The 25,687-nt window shown below is 32.4% G+C and overlaps 1 protein-coding gene across 1 annotated transcript in view; it reads left to right on the forward strand.

Annotated features, from left to right (window-relative positions):
* Positions 1-23,247, forward strand: part of LOC129235249 (stress-activated protein kinase JNK-like) — a 115,321-nt gene extending 92,074 nt beyond the window's left edge. The window contains exons 7-12 of the mRNA XM_054868958.1: positions 3,782-3,853; positions 5,301-5,486; positions 7,918-8,042; positions 12,519-12,582; positions 13,225-13,314; positions 18,193-23,247. Of these exons, the coding sequence (XP_054724933.1) occupies positions 3,782-3,853; positions 5,301-5,486; positions 7,918-8,042; positions 12,519-12,582; positions 13,225-13,314; positions 18,193-18,281 (626 nt within the window). The 3' untranslated portion in view covers positions 18,282-23,247. The remainder of the gene's footprint in view (positions 1-3,781; positions 3,854-5,300; positions 5,487-7,917; positions 8,043-12,518; positions 12,583-13,224; positions 13,315-18,192) is intronic.
* Positions 23,248-25,687: the final 2,440 nt, after the last annotated feature.

The raw sequence follows: 25,687 nt of genomic DNA on the forward strand, positions 1-25,687 counted from the left end.
TCTTTCGAACAAAAAAAAAGTTTGTTCGAATCGGACGATTCATTCATAAGTTATTGGGGGGGGGGGACAGACAGACAGACAGACCGACAGACCGACAGACATTTTTCCCCATCTCAATACCCTACTTTCCAATTTTTAATTTTTCAATATTTATTTAATTATTTTATTTATTTTTGACTTTTTTTTGTTTTTTGCGATATTTTTAAGATGCATTAAGCCTTCTTTCATGCTTTTTTCTTCTTTTTCTGACTTTTACTGGGAAAGTAGGCTAAAAACAAAAGAATAAAAACGTTCGACCAAAACTTCGGTGGAAATACCCGAGTTCTTAAACTATTGTAACAGTCCTGCAGCTCGCATTTAAAGTCTGTAAAATTTGGATAGAAAATGCTTTGCTGTTTGGCTCTGCCTCAAATAAATGTTTCACTGCTTTTCAGAATATCGCAGAAAAGTAAAAATAGAACTAGGGATCCCAAATGGCAACATTGATTCATGTTTTGGCTTTAAATGATAGAGTAAAGAAATATACATAGAGAGGCCCGGTCCATGGTAAAAAGGAGATGAAATTGAAGCTGGAATTATGGGATACAGCGGTGCAATGATGAGCGGGGTTATGATAACATGATCGCTTCGCGAGAATAGTTTTTACCAATCTCGCAAAGGGACTGTATAAAGTAGCTGGCGGAATGGTTTGCATTTTAGTTCATGTTTAAATGCAATTTAAAAAACGTGCTTCATAAACGTGCAACGATATCTAAGTTTAAATTAACAACCAATTGAGATTCAGTAATGGAGTGTTTTGAATAAAGATCCATCTCAAGAAGGTAAGGATCTTGGGATACAGCGGTGCAACTTCCGGCTTCAATTTCTTTGTATAGCGAGGCCTCTCTATGTAATTTCTTTACTCTATGCTTTAAATAGACTTTTTTAAACAAAATTTTACTGTAATCCAGAATTTTTTACCTTTCAGTTTATAGTTTTGTCTAGGTTTCATGTAATGATAAAAACTGCATTTTAAAATTTAAGAATTTTTTATTATAGAATTATTAATGAGCTCTACATTTTTGAGATCTTTTCAGTTATTCAAATTTTTTTTTAACAAAATGACACAAAATTACATTAATTTATGACTAAAACAATTTTTAAAAAAATAAGTCTGTAATTTTGTAATAATTTGACTAAGTTTAAGATTTTTTAAAATTACTTTAATCGGTGCGCTTTTATTGTTTACGCTTCTGCCGATGACATCACAAATGATGAATTGCCATTCACTGATGCCAAAGCGCAAAGCAAAATATTTAATTCGCATCTTTACTCACGTGTACTGGCAACGATTTGAGTGATTGCAAGCGTAGAGCGCAATATTTAATTCGCTTTTTGATTATCGTAACGTGAAAACGTGGTAGACAGATACGCGAAAGTAGATCATTTGTGACGTCATAAAGACCACGCCTTATTTTCAAAATTGGACTCTTAAAAAAATTAATTAAAAATTAAGCGTTAGGAAAATGAAAGTTTTTTCTCACTCCAATTTATTTATTTATTTATTTATTTTTATTATTTATTTTTTTAATTTATTTATTTTATTTTTTATTTATTTTTATTTATTTATTTATTTTTTTTTTTTTTTTTGATATTTTATTTATTTATTTTTTATTTCTTATTTATTTATTTATTTTTTTTTTGCTTATTCTATCAATTTCAGTGACTGAAAGTAGTACCTTTGAGTGAAGGAAACAACCCCATTCTTAGAATTTTATTTGCTAACCCATATGGAAAATGGCAACTGGAAAGATATAAAAAAATTCTAAAAACGTAATGTTAATTGACGTTTCAGTTAATATCTCCGTTAATTCAAGTCGTACAGTTACGACATTGGTCTTATCGTTTTCTTTGAAAATGTTCGAATCGATCTGTGTACATCGTTCGACTCTTGACTCGCAACGATTCTCAAGAACACCAAGCTTGAAACGGACAAACAGACAGACGGACGCGACCAGATTTTAATAGTATAGAAAAAGATAGGGGAATGCGGGCCAAACTGAATTTGTGAAACATTTGCTCTGCTTTTAGTGCTAGCTGTCTGGTAATCTTTCAACTATGTAGTAACACATGTAGTCTACTCCAGTCAGGAAAAAGTTATATCTAAAGACCAAAACATATGATAATACAAGTGTTACTCAAGTTTTCAAAGATTGATCCTCATATTGTTATATTCTGCTGTAAGTCAAAAACTATTTTTGTTATTATAAAATGATTAAGTTCTTTCTTCTACCGTTCTTAATATTGATTGAGACCTACTTATCTTCGGTGCACTATTCTTTTATTTATTGTTAAGCTTATTTTGATTTTAAAATTCTTGCACAATTAGTCAAGTGCATATGGGGCAAAATAGACAGCGCAAAATGAAAAAGTTCACTTCGCTTACTTATTAAGTCCCTTAAGTATCCATTCATTCATTTATTTTCATATATATTAACTATTTTATGCACTCATTTATTAGTTCTCATACATTAATAATTTATTATTTTATTTGTTCGTTTATTGTTTCGCTAGTGGTACCCGCACGGCTTTGCCCATAATAGAAAAATTAAGAGGTCTTTTGGTTCGCCTGTATATTTACAAATAATGAATGGTGAATTTTCTCGCCAATTGGCTTGTACCCATGTTACGGTTCCACGTTATGATAATTTCGTATCTCGCCAATTGGCTTGTGCCCATGTTACGGCTCCACGTTATGATAATTTCGTAATTTACTCGTCCATCTTATGATATTTTTGTTCTTAAAATTGGAATAGAAAACGAACCACATCGAATTTTCGAAAAATCGCTTCGAGGTGCACACCCCCCTGCTACAAACTAACTTTGTGCCAAATTTCATGAAAATCGGCCTAACGGTCTAGGAGCTATGCGCGTCACAGAGATTCAGACATCCAGACATCCTTCGGACAGAGAGACTTTCAGCTTTATTATTAGTCAAGATGATCTATTCATTTTTTAATTCATTCCTTTATTTTCTCATTCATTTGATCAAACATATTTTTAGTAATGAAATAGAAAGTATTTATGAGGAAAATATTTCATTTTTCACTTTGCCCCAAATATTTTAAAAGTGAAAATTTTCCACTTTTAAAAATGTATCACTGCAACTTTTATTACACAATGCATTGTTCCTTCTTCATGTACTGTAATTTTCAAAACAAAAGTCCTATTTGTTCATTTTGAAAAAGTTATCTTTATTACTTCACTTTGCCCCACATTTCCCGATATATGAGAATTCTCCAGAAAAGTGCAATTTCGTGCCCCAGAATTCGAAATACTAGTTCGAAATGACTTCCCCTGATTCAAAAACTGATTTCATCAAACGATGATCACATAAAGAGGTAATTTTAGCATACAAATATACAGAGAAAATTGGCACTGAGAAATTCTGATAAGAATAAGGGTTGGTATCATAAACCACAATCATATTAAGTGGAGGCTACTGTGCTAAACATTAAGCTCACTATATTTAGAAACGACGTCTGTGAATATCACTATAGTAAGTGTCTCGCTCCTATGAATGTACCTATATTTTGCCTCATTATCCTTTGACATGTGTGTATGTAAACAAGCAATTTCATTTCAGATTCCATATTTCCCTATGGTTAATGCATTGTTTCTCTCATTTGAACCCCTTTGATTAATATCAAATACTAATGAGCAACAAAATATTTTCAATCTTTATAAACTACAAATATGTTATGTTTTTATTGATGATAATGGAAATCTGTGTGCTTTTCAGTGGACATTTGGTCGGTGGGCTGCATCATGGGAGAAATGATTCGAGGTGGCGTACTCTTCCCAGGAACAGATCGTATCCTTTCATAATGAGTTACATATCAGTTTCATTTTTCTCAGCTCTTCTTACAAATTAATGAAACCTTATCATTTTTAAACCGCCACTAAGAAATAACTGAAGTGGTTAAATTGACCCCACGTTTATAAAAAATGAAGGATAACTTTGCAATTACCAATATTGAGTTAGAATAAAGAACAGTTAAGAAAAAATAAATGTGTATTTCCAAAATTCTTTCCCAGAAAATTTTTTTTGACTTTTCCTCACAGGTTTGTGGTCAGTCAAGTATGAGGCGGGGGAGCAAAACATTAAAAATGTCCACTAAGTATTATAGGAAAATTACAAGTTAGAGAGATATAAAATTTGTAACATTTGGTAAATCGGAATGCACCTGCAAAATATGTTAATCAATGGGCACTCTCTTGTAAGGTGTGTGATTTGACACGCAATGACACAATAGCTAGTTTAAACTACCTTTTTTTATGTCGAAGGTTACTAAAAACATTTAGTTATGAATTTCACCTTATCTGCTAGTTTTGATGAATAATTTAGGTGGTTCTCTTTACCCTATACATGCTGTACTCTAAGGCAAATCGGAACAACTAAGTTTTTCATCCTTCCTACTTTTTGGAAAATTGAATCCGGATGTAAATTACACTTTTTCATGTATATTTTATACAATGTTAGCTCATAATGTGATTTTTTTCCGTTTAAAATTATTTCTGATTACATTTGGAATACTCTGCAGGTTGCGTACGACGTACGGGCCACAGATTGAGCATTGTTGGCGTAGAACTTTCTAAGTTTCTAAGGGGCTGTCCATAAATGATGTCACAATTTTCTGCCCCCCCCCCTCCTTGTCACAAAATTCACACTTCACCATATCCCCCGCCACCCCCTTTGTCACGTGTCACGTTATTTTTCCTTAAAATATTCTTTTAGAAGGTGCGTGATGTCACACTTCTTTTTACCCCCTTCCTCTCCCTCGTCACAAACTCACAATTTCGTGAACCCCCGTCCCACTCCTCAAAGCGTGTCGTCATTTGTTGACAGTTCCTAAACTGATTGTGTATATTACGATTATCTACTTACATTAACCTCATGGGGGGATGTTTATATTTATCCCCTAATCCCTTGGGCTAAAGGAAACATGCTGGGGTAAATGTAAACACGATTTCATTCGCTAGCAAACAATCACAAAGTTAAATTTTTCATTACTAGTTATTCTCAGAGAGTTTACGATGGATACGATGCACACAATTTCATTGTTCAATTCATCTAAATTCTAAAGGAGAGGGAAAGGGCTAATGTTGAAACATAGAAATTCTGTTTTCTTTTACCCCAATAACCTTGCATAATCTTACAATTATGAATTTTTTGAAGCAGAATTTTTAACACACAAACATTTCTTTAAATGAATTTTTGAGTCTTTTCTGAAAATTGTTCTTGACTGCTGATTCGCCAGACATCGACCAATGGAACAAGATCATCGAGCAGCTGGGTACCCCTTCCCCGGAATTCATGAAGAGGCTACAGCCGACGGTGAGAAATTACGTGGAGAATCGCCCCAAGTACACGGGCTACGCCTTCGAGAAACTTTTCCCAGACGTCCTTTTCCCCGCCGACTCTTCGGAGCACAGCCGGCTCAAGGGTAAAAAAAAAATTGGATTTCAATTAAGCATATATATATATATATATATATATATATATATATATATATATATATGAAATATATATATATATATATATATATATATATATATATATATGTGTGTGTGTGTGTGTGTGTGTGTGTGTGTGTATTGTTTTGTGTTAAAACAGGGGCTCTAAAACGGGGGGGATGCTCTCCAAGGGAACGAAGAGGAATTTCAAGTAAGACATCAGTGTATGAAAAACAAAATTGAAAGGCAAATCCAACTATAATTTGATTAATTTTGTGGTCACATATTTATATTAAATAACATATTAACAATCATTGGTGTTGTTAACTGACTGGTGTTACACGCTAACCTCACCTAGCCCTAAATTACCTCATTTGGAATTTGTATGTTCGAATAATAATATGTTCTCATGATACTAATATGTTCAAAATAAGGTTACGTGTATTAAATTTTGTATGTGATTTTACCTAGATTTTTGCTACTTGTACTGTTCATATGCGGTGAGAGAGGGGGGCGTGACCTTACATCAGCGTTCAAAGAAAATGTAGAGCCTGAAAGGTTTAGAACCCCTGAGCTAAAAGATGATTAAAATGAAAAAAAGCAACGTAAATTCACACAAATCGTCAAGAAAATGCAGGACTTCCCTGTAATAGCTTCAGCACTGATGAAGGAGCTCCATTCTAGCTTTGAAATAGCTATTTGCCGTATTTTATTGATAACTTGCGCTTTATTTAAGTTGCTCCTTCATTTTAATCACGTAATACATTTCATTTTGAATAATCTGCTACTTCCTCAGATCAATAAACAAATTTTGGTAATTATAGTTCTGTCCAACCACGGATTCCATGGAATTTTCAAACGTCCAGATAAGACGAATCTAGGTGAATAAGGGGGAAAAGTAAAAATTTGATGCGCGTATTCCGCTTATTTGAATGAGACTCTGCTTCAGGAAAGCTGACATAGGTAAAAAATCATAGATTTGTTCATTTCCAGCTGTAAAACGGATGTTTGTCTTTCCATACAATCCGTGGTCAGACAGTAGTAGCCTTCACAATGCTATCAGGGTAGGTTTGCCACATTTATAGTCACAAAGTTTTACTTGACATTTCAAGCAGTGAGAATCAAAGGAATGTAAGTGATCCTTTTCAAGTTTTGAGTAAAGCGTGTTTAAAGTTGCTAGGGGTTTGGGCACCCCCGTCAACTGTAATTCTCATTCATTACTAAATGGCAGTACTTTCCAGTTACCCTTTGTACTGTTTATCTCAAAATTTTCGTTTTTGATACTTACATTTTGCTTCACACTGCCTCATTCGTCACTTTAGAGAAACTGATTGAATATCCCAATAATGAGTCGTGGCTAGTACAATCAGAGGAGCAATTTGAGCAATCTTTGCCTGAAAATAATCAAAATTTTTTGTCCTAAAATGCGAATGAAGAATAAGCAACATAACCCAAGAATATGTCACGAACAAAATGCTGAAGTAGCTATTGCAACCGTTATCAGTGCACAAATACTCTTACACAGAAATCGTAAGTAATCGTTTGAGCGTTCTAACACTGGTGAAGAGGCTTCACTGCAGCCTTGAAATATAGCTATTCGCGGTACATTTTGTTTACGATTTGAACTGTACTCAGTTGATTCTTGGTTTTGTTCATATTTTAGCACAGGTAATTTTGGAGCATTTTTCAAACTCCGAATTTGACCCTCCGAATAAATTTGGCAGCTATTCATTGACTTATTCATCGCATTTCTCTTCGTAACAAATGCCGAGTAAAAACTTAGCGGCCAGTTATTACTTGGTCATCGTGAAGCACTTGTGAGTTGGAAAATGTGTATTCATTGTGAAAACTCATTACGAAATTAGGGAATGATTGTTAAAGCTGCAAGATAGTGTCACTTCTGAAGAAATGAGGTTGGTTTATATTCTAGGCTTTATTCATTAACTGTTATTTTTTTAAACAGACTCCATGGACTAAAGTTGAAAAAAGTATCATATGACTGTTATAAATAAATGTGTGTGTGTGTGTTTTTTTTTTTTTTTTTTAATATTATATTGCTAATTTTTATTAATCGTTTGCAAAACGTCGCCCACATTTAATCTTGTGAAAATTTATTAATGTTTTAGCATCGGTTAGAATTACGTTTTTTCTTTTTCTTTCTTTCTTTTTTGATTCAAACATGAAAATAATTCGTTCTTTGAGTTTCTTGATATGTTTTACTCTGATAAAATTATCTGGAATTAAAAGGTTGTTTTTTCTTTAAAAAAAATTATGTATATATATTTTCTTTATTTATTCTCTCTTACATGATTTTTGTTGAGTTTTTGACAATAATAGTTGTAACGAAAAAGTGATTTATGTTCTCTGACTTTCTGCTTTGCATCACAATATTCATGTCGTCACACGTTTGTCTCGTTGCAGCGAGCCAGGCGCGGGACCTTTTATGCAAGATGCTGGTGATCGACCCCGAGAAGCGGATCTCGGTCGAGAATGCCCTACTCCATCCATACATCAACGTCTGGTACGACGAGGCCGAAGTCAATGCCGTAAGTACGCCCGTAAGTCCGATCCAAATTTCTCTACTCTCCCAGCTGCTCTTGGTGTGCCACTTCGCTTCTCTGTGCTGCTTTGGAATGGCCGTCTCTATCTCTTCTCTGCATCGACGACACAACAATCAGCTTTCAATGAAAGATTATCAAAAATATTTAGTGTTTAAATATGTTTAAAATGAAAAAAAAACGTAAATAAAACCAACGTTCTCGTAATACTAAATGTCTATCGCATTTGCCAAAATGAACTTCTGTCGGCACCCACATTGACTTCCAGTGCTGAGGACAGTGCTACCTAGCGGCAATCCAACGATGGCGTTGCGATAGGGATGGATTCAAACATTCGCCTTTTGAATATAAAATGGTAATAATTCTTAAAGCAGCACTACCCAGCAGCAATCCAACAAAGGCGTTGGATTCAAAACAATTAAATTCAAATTGTTAATTCACAAATTTTTATGTCTAAACTTTGAAATTCACCAATTGTTCGATTCTCCACTATTAATTTCTAATACTTTCGATAGATGGCAGTGGTCTCCGTACCAACATTTACTGGTAGTCGTTCTCTCGTTTTGATTTCATTTTTGCTCTATGTTAAAACGGAGAAAGCGATAGGCATTTAGTATTACGGGAACTTTGATAAAACTCAAGTTTTCAAGAAAATGCTGCCAATAGCTATTTTAAAGCTACAGTGGAGCCTCTGAAGCAGTGTTAAAAACGCTCCATGTGTGTTCAGCACTTTTAACTCTTATGAAGGCTCTGAATGGCCTGCAATAGCTATTTGCTGCATTTTCTTGACGATTTATGATTTATTTACGTTGCTTTTTTATTTTAATCACTATCAACTTTGTTACGTCTAGAATGGGTCTGATAAGAAAAGGTCAGACCTGAAACGAATTCATTTGTTTTCGAGGCGAACAAACAGTAACAGGAAGGATTACAAAGTTTTGAAAGTTGGGATACCATTGCAAGTATGCTATACGTAGATGAGGAAATTTTACTTCACCACTGTTCCTCATTTAAACCTTGCGTAATACGGACTTTTATTTTATTTTTCCCTCGAGTGCATTTATACTAACAGGACTTTTTTCGATTCATTGTATTCAGAAACGGAAAGGAGGGTCATTATAACAAACATAAAATAATTTGGAACGTCCTGAACTATGTCCAAAAAGAGACAACATCTGATGAGTGTGTTTCATTTTAACAGGTTCAGGGGTCTATGTTAATCACCAAATGTACAATAACTGTGCCAATTATATAAACATGCATGGTCTTTCTAAAAGTGGTTTTCTTATTTCTATGGGTTCTATTTTTTTAGGGTTCTATTTGAGTAAATGTAACCGTTTATTCCTTTTTACATCGGAATCCATCTTATCGGAGCCAAAACTATAGTTACCCCAAGAGTTGAATCAATACCTTTGGGCTTTAAAAGTAAAATAAGAAATAATGTTTAATTGCACAAAATTGCAAATTACTGCAGACACATGTTTTGGCGTTACAAGGAACGCCTTTTTCAATACAAAAAAAAACCTTTAAATGAATTACATAATTTACTTTTAATTCCCCTTAACAAGTTACATATTTTCTGTGTCATTCTCGACGGTTGAAAACATAATTTGAACAAATCGAGTTTTGTAAATAAACATATTCTTTTGTCAAGATCTTTACAGTCTGTCAAATCATGCTCAAGTAAGAGCAGTTACGTTCCCATTTACGATCTCTTAGTTTATTAGTTAGCTTAGTTCACTCATCTTGTGACTAAATTGTTTTCTATTGATCAGAAAGGAGAAAAACTGAAGTTATGAATCATAGTAATACTGAATACATTGTGTTTTACTGTTAATACTGAAATCACTGTTTTTTAATCCGACATCTAAGATCACTTTGTATGTAAATGTAAGTTCTCGTAAAGAAAACTGTCTTAATTATGCATTAAAACATGTGATAGATTAATCTAAAATTGCTTATGTAGCAAAAAAAAAAACGAGCTGATGTGTACCTCACATGACTTCTTTTTACTCCAATTTAATGTCATTTTCTTATTATTGGCAATTTTAATGTGATTCAATAGTTTACTTTCTAAATATCACCAACAGTGGCCAAATTGAAACCAGATTAAAAAAAAAAAAAATTACCAAATTTGTCGCCAAGTTAGCGTCAAAACTTGGCGACCAAAAGACTGGCGATATGTCGCCAAGTGTCCGCCAAGTTGTAACACCACTTGAGTTTACATCGAAATTAACAATGATTTCCCCCCAAAAAGGAGCAAAACACCCCCTTAGAAACACCCGAATGCAACCAAAAGGGGAGGTGCACAACTAGACCCCCTAGGGGTCTACGTACCAAATTTCAACTTTCTAGGACATACCGTTCTTGAGTTATGCGACATACATACGCACATACATACAGACGTCACGAGAAAACTCGTTGTAACTAACTCGGAAATCGTCGAAATGGATATTTCGCGTGTCTATACGTTCTTAGACACTTATCAACGTGTGGTCGAGTCGAAAAAAAACTTAACATTCAATTCGGGGGTGAGCAAAATGGAAAATACGGTCGATTTTTTAGTGAAAATTTTTTCGCGAATACAATACTTCCTTTTTTGTAAAAGGAGATAAACCCCGCATTCAGCAATATCAATTGGTTAAAACCAAAATTGTTGTATTGAGAAACATGTTTTGATAGATAATACATGAATCTACTAAATGACATAACTTTACATAATATTATTATTCTAATCGAAAGTTCTTTTGAACGAATGCATTTTTTTCCACCATACGTGAAATTAAAATAACGAACTAATAAATGGATCTAGATACTGTTTTATGTTTTATCCCTTACTTCAGTACAAAAGACTTAAAATGGTGACCCTATCATTTTCATGCAGACTCGTTAACAATTTCATCAAAGATCAAGTTTCTGACAATCAGTATTTGAGTGTACGAGATAACAAATATATTCTGCTATATTTCTGCTGAACTTTTATTAATGGCATTGATTAAACGAAGAATAATTTTATTTAAAGTATGGGATGGCTAGATGGATAAATTCGGCAGACCTTAAACTTTTGTTTGGGCCTTTCAAGTTTGAATAGGGCAGTAATCGTTATATTATGAAGACATTTGGTAATTTAGTTCTATATTTACGTTTTTGTAGAAAATGAATGATCTATGAAGGGGTTTGGTCATAACAATCCTTACATGGGTATAAACTATCATATTAACACTGGCCATACGTGTTTAAACCAATAGTTCTTAGGAGTGAACCCTCAAAATCTCCCTTTTGTCGCCTCAATAAGTTTTTTCTTTCATAAACATGTACAGTTCTCAATTTTAGCACCACCTACATGCTTTTAACAAATATTGTGATAACAGGGCATAAAACTTTATGAGAAAAGACCAAAATATAAAAAAAAAGAATACCCTAAACATCCAAAGTACTTTTTTCAAATAAACTTTCTTTTTAAGTGCAAGTCTTTCTTACCCACTATACATCTGTTATGTATCATAAATTATGTACAAAAATCTTATTTACCTAAGTCTAAGAACAATAAGCTATTGGTGTTGTGATTGTTGCTTGTTACTGTTGCTGTTGATTGTTGCAGCTTATGTGACTCGATGTGCTTGCTAACATTATTTTTATTGTACATAAGATTTAAGTTGTGCTTTCGTTGTGATTTGATAATCGACTAGAAGCCGATATCTCTCTAAGGTTACGTAAAATAAATATTTCTCAAATTTGAGCTTTTAAAAGGGCAAAATGCCCTTTAGAAGTGACCTCGTTTTTGGATTCACGACTTAATACTAATGAATTTCAAAGTACAGAGGTTTTATAACTCTAGTTATGTTTGAACCAACGTAGTTCTCTTTTAATAGAGACAAATTATATAATATTGGTAAACACGTTATATGGGCTATACAATAAAGAAATCTGAAATAAGAAAACATTAGTTTAAATTTTTACCACCATGTGGGAAAGGGGCACATGAAGAGAAAACAACAATCATACGCCTTTGGACCCGGGCTCCGACCCGCGATCCAAGTAAACCTTGAACGTCAAGGGGGTGGGTTCACTTTCACCACCTTCACTTTCAAAAACAAAAATTAAGTAATTTTTAAAGGACAAACGAAATAATAATAAATTACAAACAAATAAATAATTAGTTAATCAATTAATTTAGTGCAAATAATAAAAAAATAAGCAAAAAATAATTTTAAAAAATCACAAAAATTAAATAGTTAAAATAATAATTATAATAATAACATTAAAAAACTAGGAAAAAAAATTGTTTTTCCTGATTTACATGCGGGTGCACCCCTGCATATTATATTCCAACGCCAATGTTTGTGAGTTTTATTAAATGCTGCTTATTAGGTAATTTTCAAAGAAAAACCAACTAAATTTAGTAATTTTTTCGTTCATTTCGTTTTTTTAGCTGAAATTAATTTTTTCTTAATTCTATTTCAGCCTGCTCCAGCACCGTACGACCATTCAGTCGACGAAAGAGAACATACTGTACAGCAGTGGAAAGGTGATGAAAATTATCTCCCTTCCTTATTTAACTATTTACGTGCTGGTCTGTGCAATGGAAAATGTTTTATGTCAAACTGAAAGTACATAACTTTACATACATAATTAATTTTAAAAAATAATAATTTAAATAATTAAACAAAAAGTTTCGTATAACACGGTTTCTATATAGTACGGTACAACCTAACGGTGTTATGCGAGGTACACCAGTATTAGTGTATTATTCTGCACTTAAATCTGTTACATTCGTCCTAACTCTCGCCTTCTTGTATAATCACGTTGCATGTCACTTTAAAGTGCATAAAAAGCAAAAGAGAGTCAGTTTGAGCTATGTAAAAACTTTTTCGATCGATAATTGCTTAAAAATGTCCAAGTGCAGTCTAATTTGCGCAATATTTTCATTTTTAAAAATTTTTAACTCAAAAATGAAAAAACCCAAAGTATATGAAACTTTTATTTTCCTTATTAACTTGAAACGCACAATCAATGAGCAAAAAAAATATTTCGGTTGCTTAAATGCTCAGCCTCAGACAATTGCTTGTTTTGTTATCAAAAACTACTCAGATCAAAATATTCTTTCATTTATCATTTCCTTTTCTGAGGTAAATGTTCTGTCATTTACTGTCTTCTATTTACTTTACAGAACTAATTTATCAAGAAGTATTAGAGTATGAGCAGACTCACAATACTTTGGGAATCCGACCGATTGGTTCGCATTTGAACTCACAAGCAGGTAATCTGTATTTTGCTTTTAATTTTTAAAAAAACTGTCAGAAACAGAAAACAAACTAGAACTGTATATGGGTCATTCATCGAAAAGTGTAACTTTTTTGTCACACGCCTTTTCTAGTAAAATGTTTAAGGAACAATTCATGCTACAATAATTTTTAATTTCATCAAAAAATATATCTATTTAAACCTGCCAACAATTTTCTAATAATAATATTTATTTTTATATACTTTTGGTTCACAACATGTGAATTTTCACCTCCGTGGCATGTCACATACCTGGTGTGACTGTTTATGTTGCTTAATAATTTGTTTAAATAAAAAGTTATTTACTTATTTTTTTTTCACAAGTGCCTGAAATACTAATTGTTTAAGTAGATTTAATTTTTTAATATTGTATTTTAGTTCCTTTTAGTAGAATAAGGAATTACGTCACACAATAAATTTTCACCTCCGTTACCTAAACACAAAATGACATTTCTCAGTAACAGATGGCAGTAATGACACCATATTTTATTTCTTATGATATAAAGGGTACCCCTTGTTTATTTTCAGACATAAAGAAGTTCGGAGATATTTTTTGAAAAACAAGAATATAGATTTTATTTTAAAAACCAAATTTGATTATTGAGAATTTTCCCCTCCGTGAACTTGAATTTCAGGGATGTAAATTAATGTAAAAAAAAAAACAGAAGTGCACATGTTTTCATAAGCTTAACATGCTTGAAGATTGTAGCAAGGAAGAAAAAAAATTCCTGAAAAATGTATCCATTAGGCCTATATTAATGGAAAATTCCTCACCCCCGTGAATCTCACCTCCGTGACAGACCTTATTAATGTCCCTACTTCTGAGATGAGAATTAATGATGGAGGGGGTATACATCAATTTTAGACAATTTACCAAAATTATAAATTACCAGTATATTCTCAAATTTACTAGTTTAGAAATATATTAATACTATACTATTTTTAACATAAATTTGAACTAAAAGGATAACTGTAATTTAAGCCGTGCTTTAATTAAGAGAGCTAAATATTAGATTCACACTAATCATTAAAGTAGCTCATTGTTTGCACAATTAACAAAATTACTACTTTTATATTAAATTTGCCTCTATTTGCAAACACTAAAAGTTTTTTCTTTTTTTTATTTCCGTGAACAAGGTACTTTATTATTTCTTTTTATTTATGAGTGAAATAATTGGAATTTAGCTGGACCGTTGTTTATATAAACTTCTAGGTAACACTTTCATGTGAGAATGAAAAAAATAAGAAAACAAACGTTTTTGAAATTGAAAAATATTTTCGTTTAAAAGTTACTCATTTTGGAGAATGACCCATATGCAGCATGTCGACGATTAACTTGATCGACGTAAACGTACTTTTCAAACCATTATTAAGTCTTCAATGCATACTCCCAATTACAAAAGTGGTTAAAGTGAGAAACTAGGTTAAAAAATTAAAAGTTTGCAGCGAAAAAAATACAAAATCTAGCTTTTTATATGGTACCCAGGTTCCTACATTCATATTTAGGGAAGTCAACGTCATAAAAATAAAAAACACTAACAAAGAAAAACTAGAAACATATGCGACTAAAATTGAGGGACATATTTTAGTTCAAAACTCTAACGTATCGAGTAGGAACCGGCCCCTAAATGTTATGGGAACATTATCGTCCTATCAGCAGAACAACAGTAATGGTCTTCTGTCGAAGTAAAAAATAGTATATGCTTGTCCTTTTATTAATATTGAAAAATAAATGGATGTGTTCTACTGTAATTCGGAAAACACACTACGAAAACTCTTACAATGGGGTTGTTTCCTTCAATCAAAAGTAGTAGTTTTTGTCACTGAAATTGATAGAATAAAAAAAAAATTATAATAATAATAATAATAATAATATCGACTCAGATAATACTTTCGTTTTCCCAACAGTTATTTTCTAATTAATTTTTTTTAAATGTCCGATTTTTCAAACAAGGCGTGGTCTTGATGACGTCACAAATGATGCTCTTTGGCACATTTTTCTACCATGTTTCCATGTTATAATAATCAAGAAGCCAATTAAAACTGCACTCTAAGCTTGCTATCAACCATATCGTTGACAATACACGTGAGTAAAGATGCGAATAAAATATTTTTCTCCGTAAATGGCAACACTGAATGGCATTTCATCATTTGTGATGTCATCGGACAGAAGCGTAAACGATGAAAGCGCACCGATTTAAGTACTTTTTTTTAAATATTAAACTTAAATAAATTATTTAAAAAATAATCAGATCCTATGTTTTTAAGCATGCTCTTTCAGAAAAAATACTTTTAAAATTTTGGAAACAACCCTATTGGGAAAAAAAATCAAGTTTATTCTGTCGCTGCATGAATATGTGTTAATGCCAGAAGTGTGATGTGGTAAAAATCCCTAAATTCCACAACTCATATCTTGATGAATATTAGTTGTACTAACATCAAAATTTCCAGAGTTCAGATTATTTTCTTTATTATTTTTTTCTAAATGCTTGTGATTTTCCTAAATATGAATGAAGTGACCTAGGCACTGTATAAAAATTCAGATTGTGTATTTTATTAAATTTTTTTATCTGCAAACTTTTTATTCCTTTAACTCCACATTTAATTTCGACCATTGTTTTTGCAATTGAAAGTACGCGTTTGGGACTAATGTTTGCTAAAATAGAGATTGCTTAGGTCAAACGTGGACACGCTGAACATGCATTTTATTATAGACTATTCCAGTTTATTTATATGTTGTACAACTATATGTTTCCGTTGTTGACGTGATGTAGATACATTTAAAGTTATACAATATTAGCTATGAAAGATAATTGGTTTTTCACACCATTGAAAGTAATTTTCTTTACTAAAAGAATTTTTTTATATTTTCCCTTTGTTACATGTAAAAATTATTTTTTCTGCGCAATGTTATCTTTGTGTGTGCCAAAATTAAAATAATTAACTTTATACAGAATGTTTCATAATGAGTAGAACAAAAAGAAAGCAAACCTATGAATAATGTAATTACTACAAATCAAACTTTCAATGAAACTATACTTATCCAAGTTTCTATGGATGCTCTAATTATGACCCCTTAAAGACTAGACTATGCATTAAGCAGTAGTCTTCGACCAGGTAGGTTAAGTACGCTCAGAGTTTGGATACAGCATTTAAATGCGATAAAAGTCATATGTGTAGTTGTGTGGGTCGTCACAATCTTACATATGGTCAAATGTAAGAGTGTGTTGGTACATTTCAAGTTTTGAGTAAAATATGTTTAAAGATAAGCTCGTAGATAGGTTTTCATTGAAAAGTTTTTCTAAATCATGCTGTATAACAGCACCTATCAGGGCTACTAGTACTATCTCTTTCCCCCCAACTCTCAAAGACAGGCCAAGACTCTGAACCAGCAGCCTCCCTGGCTTAGATCCAAGAAACTGTTTAATTTGAGTAGGAATGAGATCAAGAAGTCTTTTGGGTTACTAACTTTACACTGCTCTCTTAACAGGCATCTTAACCTGATGGGTGTTACCGACAATCCTCCGTGTAGAGGATGTCATATGACTGAAGAAAGCTCAATTCATGTGCTATGTGAATGTGACTCCTGCTCTGCGCAAAGATTTGAGCACTTGGGATACTACTATGTAGATCCCTGGGAACTGCCTAGAATTTCGGTTAGGCAACTGTTGAAATTCATTTCTGTTACTGGGCTCCTTTAGTAGTTTAAGCGGGGATGGTACAATAGACCTGAGGTCTCAGTGCTCGCGCAAGTTTCAAGCGCCCCCCTTTTCACACTTCATCTCTTTCCCCAAGACAGAGGAGAGGTTCACCTACAATTTCTGCTGGTTATTTCCAAATTTTTAATTTTGTCACTAACATCCCTTTGCTTCTCACTGACTCATATGGTAACCACATATTGAGTACAACGAAATCAAAAGTTTGGTTATCTATACCGAATTCTCCTCAAAAACAGCGATTTTATGTCTACATATTCTATTGGATTGGAAGCAAATCATCTAGATCATCATCATCACACAGCTCGAGACTCATCGATATGAGCCGGTTTCAGTCACTGAGCTGGTGTCATATACTCACCAGCTTAGGTGAGTGCCATCACCCTTCATCACTATGTTGGATTTGAATACACCATAGCTAGATTAAAAAGTACTGAAAAAATAAATAAAACATGTACGTATAGCTAAACGTAAATATCTAATTGCAGTAATAAATACATTAACATTTGAAAATAAAAGTGTACACTTGCCTACTAGTTAGATGTTATAGAATTTTATATCAAAACTGCAAACTAATTATGTGAAGACACAAAAACATCTGACAATGACTGTATCCTTATTATAAATTTACAATGGCTTTACGGCGGTACCAATCGCGAGTTGTTAATCCGATTCTATTTAGTGATATTTGCGTGAACAGATTGCTCGTTCTGGGTTTACATTTACCCTACATTTGTTGGAGATTACCTTGGTTGGTTATTTTCCCCAATGATCGTGGAATCATATTGCAATATATCTATGGTCAAATTCTTCTCTTGTAAAAATATGATGAGTGCTCGCCTTACAATCTGACTGTAAGAAGGTTTGGGCCAATTAAGTGATCACCGCGGAGTCCAACCGAATGAAATTAGGAATTCCTCAAGGATTTACCCAATTTTTTGTCTACCACCAATAACTGGAGAATGATTATAGAACAGGGTATCTATGTTAATTTGTGCTTGTACTCAAAACGAGTTCTTTTTCATTTTTTTTTTAAAGTATTTTCCAAGAATTTGGTAATACCCTGTATTTTCATCTATTTTTATTGAGTTATTTACATGTCTTGATTTTCAAAAGTGCTAAAATTATATCCTTTGCAGATGGTGTGATTGAGATCGACAGTGAAGTCGACGGCCTAGTAGACCAGTCCACGAATGGTCCCAACAATCCTTTCAACCGAAGACGATAAGCCATTATTTTTTACCTGCTCTTCCTCAGGTTCAATCTACAGGAAAACATGCAAGGAAAGAAAAGAACCTTTCAACATTGTCAAACGCATTTCGGAACGTATTTTTCATACGATGGACTAAAATTGAAAATTTCCGATTTGAAAAGAAAAAAAAAATCTAGGACGTTTTTCATCGAAAGAGATTCAAAAAATGCGCTCATTTAAACATCACCTGCAGATTCTACGCATTCCTTTCATCTACTTTATATAATAGAGAAATCGCCATTTTTCTTTGATACCAAATCGTCAATTTTATTAGAATAATATTCAGTGCCAGAAGCAGTATTCATTTTATAGATAATCATGCATGTTTTCATTTCTAACGGTAGCGCCTAAAATATATGCACTCTTTAACAGTAGAATATTTTCATTACGGCAATTTTATCATCCGATACGGAAAACACTTCCAGTGGTTTTCAAGATTTGGGGAAAACAACTATCTGTTTATAGTGCGTTGTGGTGTAAATGTGTTTGAAGCATTGAAATTAAAACCGGTCACATGTTAGTTAGAAATAAGTGAAAGATGTGAAGAATTTCATGGCTGATAAATACATTTTTTATCAAGAATGTTGCGATGAAAGTGACGTTACGTCAAACAGTGCAGCTGGTGCGCTAGCCTGTTTTTGATTGCAGTTTGCAAATGTCTGAAATTAAGATATCTTGTAGTTTCGAGCCTTTTTTTTAATACGTGATAAAAGACGTCTATTTTCTTCACGCTCTTTTACAGCCATTCTATAATCAATGCTATTCTAGTCGTCGATGAAATGTGCAATACATATAAGAATTACCCTTTATTGTATTCATGAGAATGAATGCAAGGGAAATTATTGTTAGGTAATAACAAAACGTTAAGTAATAATAAAGACCGAACTCACCGCAAATGCTTAAAAACTCGGGCATTGGATCATAATAGGTATAATAAAACATTACTATAAATAAAACATTGATTACCAAAATGTGACTTTAAAATTGCTCCAAAGCAAAAAAAAAAAGCAGAGGAAATAGGTCTACCGTCAATTTAGCTCTGAAGGAGAGTCACACAATTTCCAAGTTTGAGATTATTTTGAAAAAGTATCCGCTATTTCGATGATGCTCTTGCTCTCTGACGACTAAATCAAGGCAATTATCGCACCGGTCGAACTTCTTCCCCTTGCGTTTTCGACCGATCACGTGGACACAATTGCTTCTGATTCCCGAATCAATATCAAATTCGTCACGTGACCGAGTCGAAAATGATATCGAAGTTAATCCCAGGCGTGCGAGTATCGGGCTGTTGAGTTGTCGGTCGCAATTGCAGGTAGAAGCTTTTTTTTTTTTTTTGGATGCCATGAAGAATTTCTAACGTTATTTTCAAGCATCACAAATTAAGTTAAAAAAGGAATTATTTTATTACTTTTCGTGAATTCGTAGATTTTTTTTCGTATCATTCTGTAAAGTAAATCTGTTTTTGCTTTGTTTCACTAAAGCTGATTTTGTAAGCAAAATTCATACAACTGTTTTGTATAGCTTAAAGATTAGTCGTTCGACGGAAAGAACTTAAGCTCAATTGTTCTTAAAAACTTTTTGATGCTTGTTAAGAAATCTATTGTTTGAAACAATCAAAATTTTCGGCACGAAAACATTTTTGGAGTCAAGAATATAGCTTTTATCAATTCCAAGGTTGAGAAGTTCAAATTTTGAAGAATAAATTTAAATGATTATTGCACATTTCATTGAATGTTAATATCATTAGATCGTCCAACAAAAGGTATTTCATCAAGATGTAAATGACTTAAATATGTCATATGTGAATATTTATGGAAAGAAAATATATAGCACCTTTAAAATGTCATGGAAATCATTGTTAATAATAGAAGTTTTGAACTACCAAAAGCAGTTTAAAAGTTCCTGTTCAAAATTTGTAAATTCAGAAATCTTTATTTGCATCTTTATTAATTAATTCCATGCATAAAACTAAATAATAACTTAGATAATGCAAAGATGTTGAACAGAAAGCTTCAAATTAAATTAAAGCAATGTTCCTTTGGTTAAGAAACACCGGCCTCATATTTTAAAAATTAAAAACTTAAAAGAAATATCAATTCTAAGAATATTTTATCGAAATTAATAACGAGATGATTGAGTACTTCAGGAAAGTATTTGACTTTTTTATTTGTTATTTTAAAAGGAAATACGTATTTCAAACAGTAAACTGATAGGGTCAATCAATTCAGCTATAATTCTCTTAAAGAATACTATATTTTCAGTGTCTACACAATTTTCTTTTTATGTATTTTAGCAATTTGGCTCTATCAGAAAAAAATATATACTATTAATACAAAAAAAAAGAAAGATTCATTTAGTTTTTCAATATAAATCATTTTTTCAAGAACAAGAATGATGAAAATTGTCGAGAATTATTTTTCACTAAAATATAAATCATTAAACTTCTATAAGAGCCGATTTAGTGAGTTCTTCCTTAAATTATTCTTTGAACATTCAACAGAAAAAATGTCGGTGCAAACAAAATGAGACATAAAATTTTGGAAATTGAATTTGTAATAAATATTTTGTTGTTGCAAATTGTGAATTATTACTTTTTTTTTAAGAAAAAATGATTAACCTGTACGAACTTGATCAGAACTAATATATACTTATATCAGAACTTGAATAAATTTACTTGCAAAATAATTGTTTCACTGATCACCTCGTGCAAGTTAAAGCAATAATGTCTGAGTTAATGAAAAAGCAGAGGAACATGTGCTTAATTTAAAAAAAATCGAAAATAAATGTTTCTGTTACCAAAAAATAATGTTCATTTTTTCCAAACAAAGGTGATAAAGTCTATTCTTCCATGACAACCAACAGACACAGCTTGGCCAAAAAAAAAAAAAAAAGAATCACAACTTAGAACAATCTATAAAATTTTCCCTATTTTTGTACATCGGTGAAATGAGTGGTAGAGAAGCGAAATGAAGAACTCGAAGTTGATTTTACCCTTTATTCTATAGAAAGTGAAAGTTAAGAGCATTTTTCGGTTGTTTGTCCATGAAAATTTATTAGATTTAATATTTTGCTCAAGATTCACGAGTAGCAAAAATGAATTAATATCGATCTTTATGTGTAGTGCTTAGAAAATCATTTGATGTCTTACTCCAGTACTTAAAAGAGCAAAATTCAAATGCTGTTGTCTTTTGTGATTGTTTACGACGCACATCACCATTTGATTATCGCATTGTTCTGATTAGTTGCTTTCTTGAGCATTTAAAGCATCTTGCTTGATTAGGCTAAAGTGTAGAATACGGGGACATTGGCGATATGGCGGATTTATCACTATTGGAAGCTAAGGATTTCCTAGTTGGCGACATTCTACAATTGTATTGCAACCATAGTATTTGTCCTCACTTTTGGTCAAAGTTACATTGAAACTACTTATTTGGCGATATCACATATTATTTTGACCTTTTAAGCTACTTTATACTGAAATAACCATTAAAGGATACTAAATACTCCATTTAATAAATTTTAAAAAACCTCTTAGTCAAATAATTAAACTAAGCCATGTGACATAATTCATTAAAAAAGAATTAAAATAAGTTATTAAATAACAGTTATAAATAATCAGTTAAACCTATCCGTTAAATAAAGTTCCATTAAAATGTAGAATAATCCACCAACTAAATTAAACAGAAACAAAAGCTCCATCAAATGATAAATAGTTCACCAAATAAGTATTTGCTGTCATTGAAAAACAATAAAAGTTCTATCAAAAGGTAAAACGAGGACAAATGTGGCTGCTACGTGAACGATATTTTTCTGTTTTCGCTAACGTAGAAAGTAAACCAGTCGCCAAGCGTCAATGTGACACTTATTCTATACTCTTACCCTTGATTATTTTTTGATAAAACGAATGCGGCAAATATAGCAACTTCTATGCTCTCGAAACTCTGGACTAAGGTTTTATTTCTGTTGTGAGCGAAATGCAGCAACAATTGTTAAACAATGACTCCAAGCAGCATGACTGCCATTTGGGGCAAAAAATAAAACTTTTCATACAACTATTTTGGCAGAACTTTTGGATACATGAATTTTTATATTTTATTGTTGTTCTTTCTTTTTCAATAAATAAATTTTGGTATTTCACCAACGCGAAGCCAAACTACACCTGAGGATATTCGCCCAAATGAAATGAAGGGAATGCCCCACAACATGAAGACTAATCCTCAAAGATATTGATAACAAGTCGACGAGTTCGTTTTGTAAGATTTTCGTTCATAAATGATGCTATACTTTAAAAAACATACTTGTTTATCATAATTTGAGGCGTTTAGTATCAAATCCAGCTCATTCCACTTTTTGAAAATTTTCAGGAGCAAAAAAAAACTCTAACAGAATAGAATCACTTTTCAAAAAAAAAAAAAAAAAAAAACGTGTTTTGTCAGCAATTTTCGATCTGCGTGAACTGGATACGTTCCAAATTTCTTTGTAGCTCGATACTATTTACCAAAAAGTATCAAATTATGAAGCAAAAAAGCTTTTGAAAGTGCATGGGCTGAGCTGATTTTAAGTCTAAACATCTGATTTATAATAACGTTTGAAACAAAAAAAATAATAAGCTGAAGATGATATTACATGGATACACTATGAATATGAATGACCTTTTCTTTTAATAAAGAATATGTGAAAGATAACGAGAGAACCGTAAATTAGATTTTTTAATATGAAGCCATTAATTGGCGATGACAAAGTTCAATGGTTAATCAGGTTAATAAAAAAACAAATGTTTATGATCATTATGTTAAGCCTTGATTTCCGAAGTTTGGTTTTAAATAGTTTTTTAAACATATTTGAATACAGGAGTTAGTACACTATACTACGGTAGATGACTTTTGCTAAAGATAGTGTCATGTACTTGCTGGCATTCGACAAAAATCAGTAGTTGCCAAAGTTTCATTCCAAACTGTCAAAATCTTTTAAATTACCATAAGCACAAGTCGAATTCGGCAAACAGGATCAATTTTCTGCCACTCAGCAATACGCGCTTGGCTCTACTTTTCAGCAACAAGCATATTTCTTAATTTGCGATTTTTTTTTTAATTGGAAGTAGCCTTAAACTCAAAAGCCCAAGATATTAATTAAATATAGTGATTAAATGTACTTTGAAGTTTTCCTATGCGCCATATTGTGTGATTTTTGAATGGCATCGAACCGACAGTTTGGCTCGCGTAACTTAAAATCGTCTTGATTTTTTGACTATGGTACGTCATGTTGAAATACTTGTGCATAAATATTTATAAATAAGAAACCTGAGCATTTCCGTTGCAGAATCCCCCATTCCAGTGCAGTTGCTGTTCTTACAAAAGCACCCCAAGCAGGCCCTTGTTAATGGCAAAGTTTTAGTCTCTGTTGCTTGCAAATAATTTTCTAGCTGTTGTCATCGCTGTATTTATAGTGCTTATATATCAAACAAATAATTTTAGGTGAAATATCACAAGCAGAAATCAGTGTTAGGAAAGTGAACATTTGAAGTTGCCAGTTTGCATGTAGTCAAATGTTGCGTGGTAAGGATTTTGTATATAATTTTTGTACATACATGCATTTTTGTTGTACATATGTATCATTACTCTTTATACATTTGCTGGTTTCATGCAGTGCTAGCCTGTAGCTCTGTGTTATTTTGCAATGGTGCTCGGTTCAAGTTTTGATTATTTCTATGTATGAAAAAAAAAAGATGATTTCCTCTGGATTAGTAGCACAAAGTAGCTTTTGAATGTTCGTCAACTTTGAATAAAGTTTCGTTCAATCGTTGTTTCTTAATTGCAAAGTCTTTATTCCATTCATTGCACAGCGCTACACAAACAAACAGGGCAGTTTACAAAACAGTTTAATATCGGCTAATTGGATTATGTTGGTTAAACGCAGATAAAATAATAGAAACAATTGCTTTAGATGAAACAATATAATCATAGTTTACATACTGAAAAGTAATAACAGATTTGAAAACTCATAAAGATGCAAAAGAAAAGGGTAACTGATACACTTGAAGATACTTTAAAAAAAAAAAAAAAAAAAAAAGAAAAAAAAAAGATAGTATTGAACAGTAATTGATTGAACTCCTGCTTATTAGGAGGAACATATGAGCCTGGAAATTTCAAAGCAATATTTTTCTGCTGCTGCCGGTACCAGGGCATGGAACACAAATCTACAATGAAGATGATATTATCAATACTTTTGATGGACAACCCCGTTGATAATCACTCGTTGCACACTAACAGAACAGTGACATGTATAAGAACTAGTTAAACCAATTTCGTGACCATTCCTCTTGTCCCACCATGGATTTAATTTTCAAGTAAATACTAGATAACCACATGTTGCAATGAATTTTTTTCAAGAAGCATATCAACTGATTGAATTCCAATAAAAAATTTCAGACCCTTAGGACAACCACAGAATATGTATAGAGGAAATCTAGGGCAAGATTTATACGCTGCCGCTACTGATGCATGTGACACGAGTCTACATTGAGAGGATGTGATCATTTTCATTGATGAACCAACCCATTGATATATCAGGGATTTTTCCGATTTTTGCCGGAATTCCGACCTATTCTGTTGGCCTTTAAAACCTTTCCTCCTTTTTTTCGCCTCTTTGATGCCTTATTTTTCTCAAAAATCGGAAAAGAATACGATTTTTTTTTTAATTTTTGATCCCCGATTTCTTATTTTTTCTATTTTCCCCCCTCGAATCCTCATCCTCCACGATATCTGCTAAAAACGTATGTTTCGGAATCATGCCAACGACGTCAAACACGTTTGCATGCCTAGTTTGAGATTTCAATCTTTTTGCATCCTGCAAGTATTTCAATTATTTTTAACGTTGGATGGTTTTTTACTATACGCTACCTTATATCTGCTTATTTTATTCATCATTTCAATAATATTTTTATTTCTTTAATTTATTTTTATTTTATTTTATTTTATTTTATTTCATTTTATTTATTTTTTATTTTTATTTATTTATTTATTTTGAAAAAATGCAAAAGTCAATTAAAAAATGTGGTTTAGTACCCACAATCTCGAATTTTATTGAAACTTGGCATGGTGACTTTTTTTATGTATTTAAGAAAGCGTAAAAAATACTTATAGTGAATCTCAAGTGGTTTAAGCTTTACAGCCTGTTAAAAGTTTTGGGATTTCATGATTAAGTGAGGCAGCTGCAAGTTGTTCTTTCGATTCCGAAATCGTATTAGGTAGGCTTGCCAGATTTCTGAAATGTCTAACTGGGACACTGAAATGAACCCAGCGCTGCTAAAGGGTACAGACCTGCGGCTGATTTTTGGAGTGTTAGTTTATTCTCAAATGCTTTTCCCAACATAACCAGCATCT

Source organism: Uloborus diversus, chromosome 2 (genome assembly GCF_026930045.1).
Source record: "Uloborus diversus isolate 005 chromosome 2, Udiv.v.3.1, whole genome shotgun sequence".
Classification (NCBI taxonomy): domain Eukaryota; kingdom Metazoa; phylum Arthropoda; class Arachnida; order Araneae; family Uloboridae; genus Uloborus; species Uloborus diversus.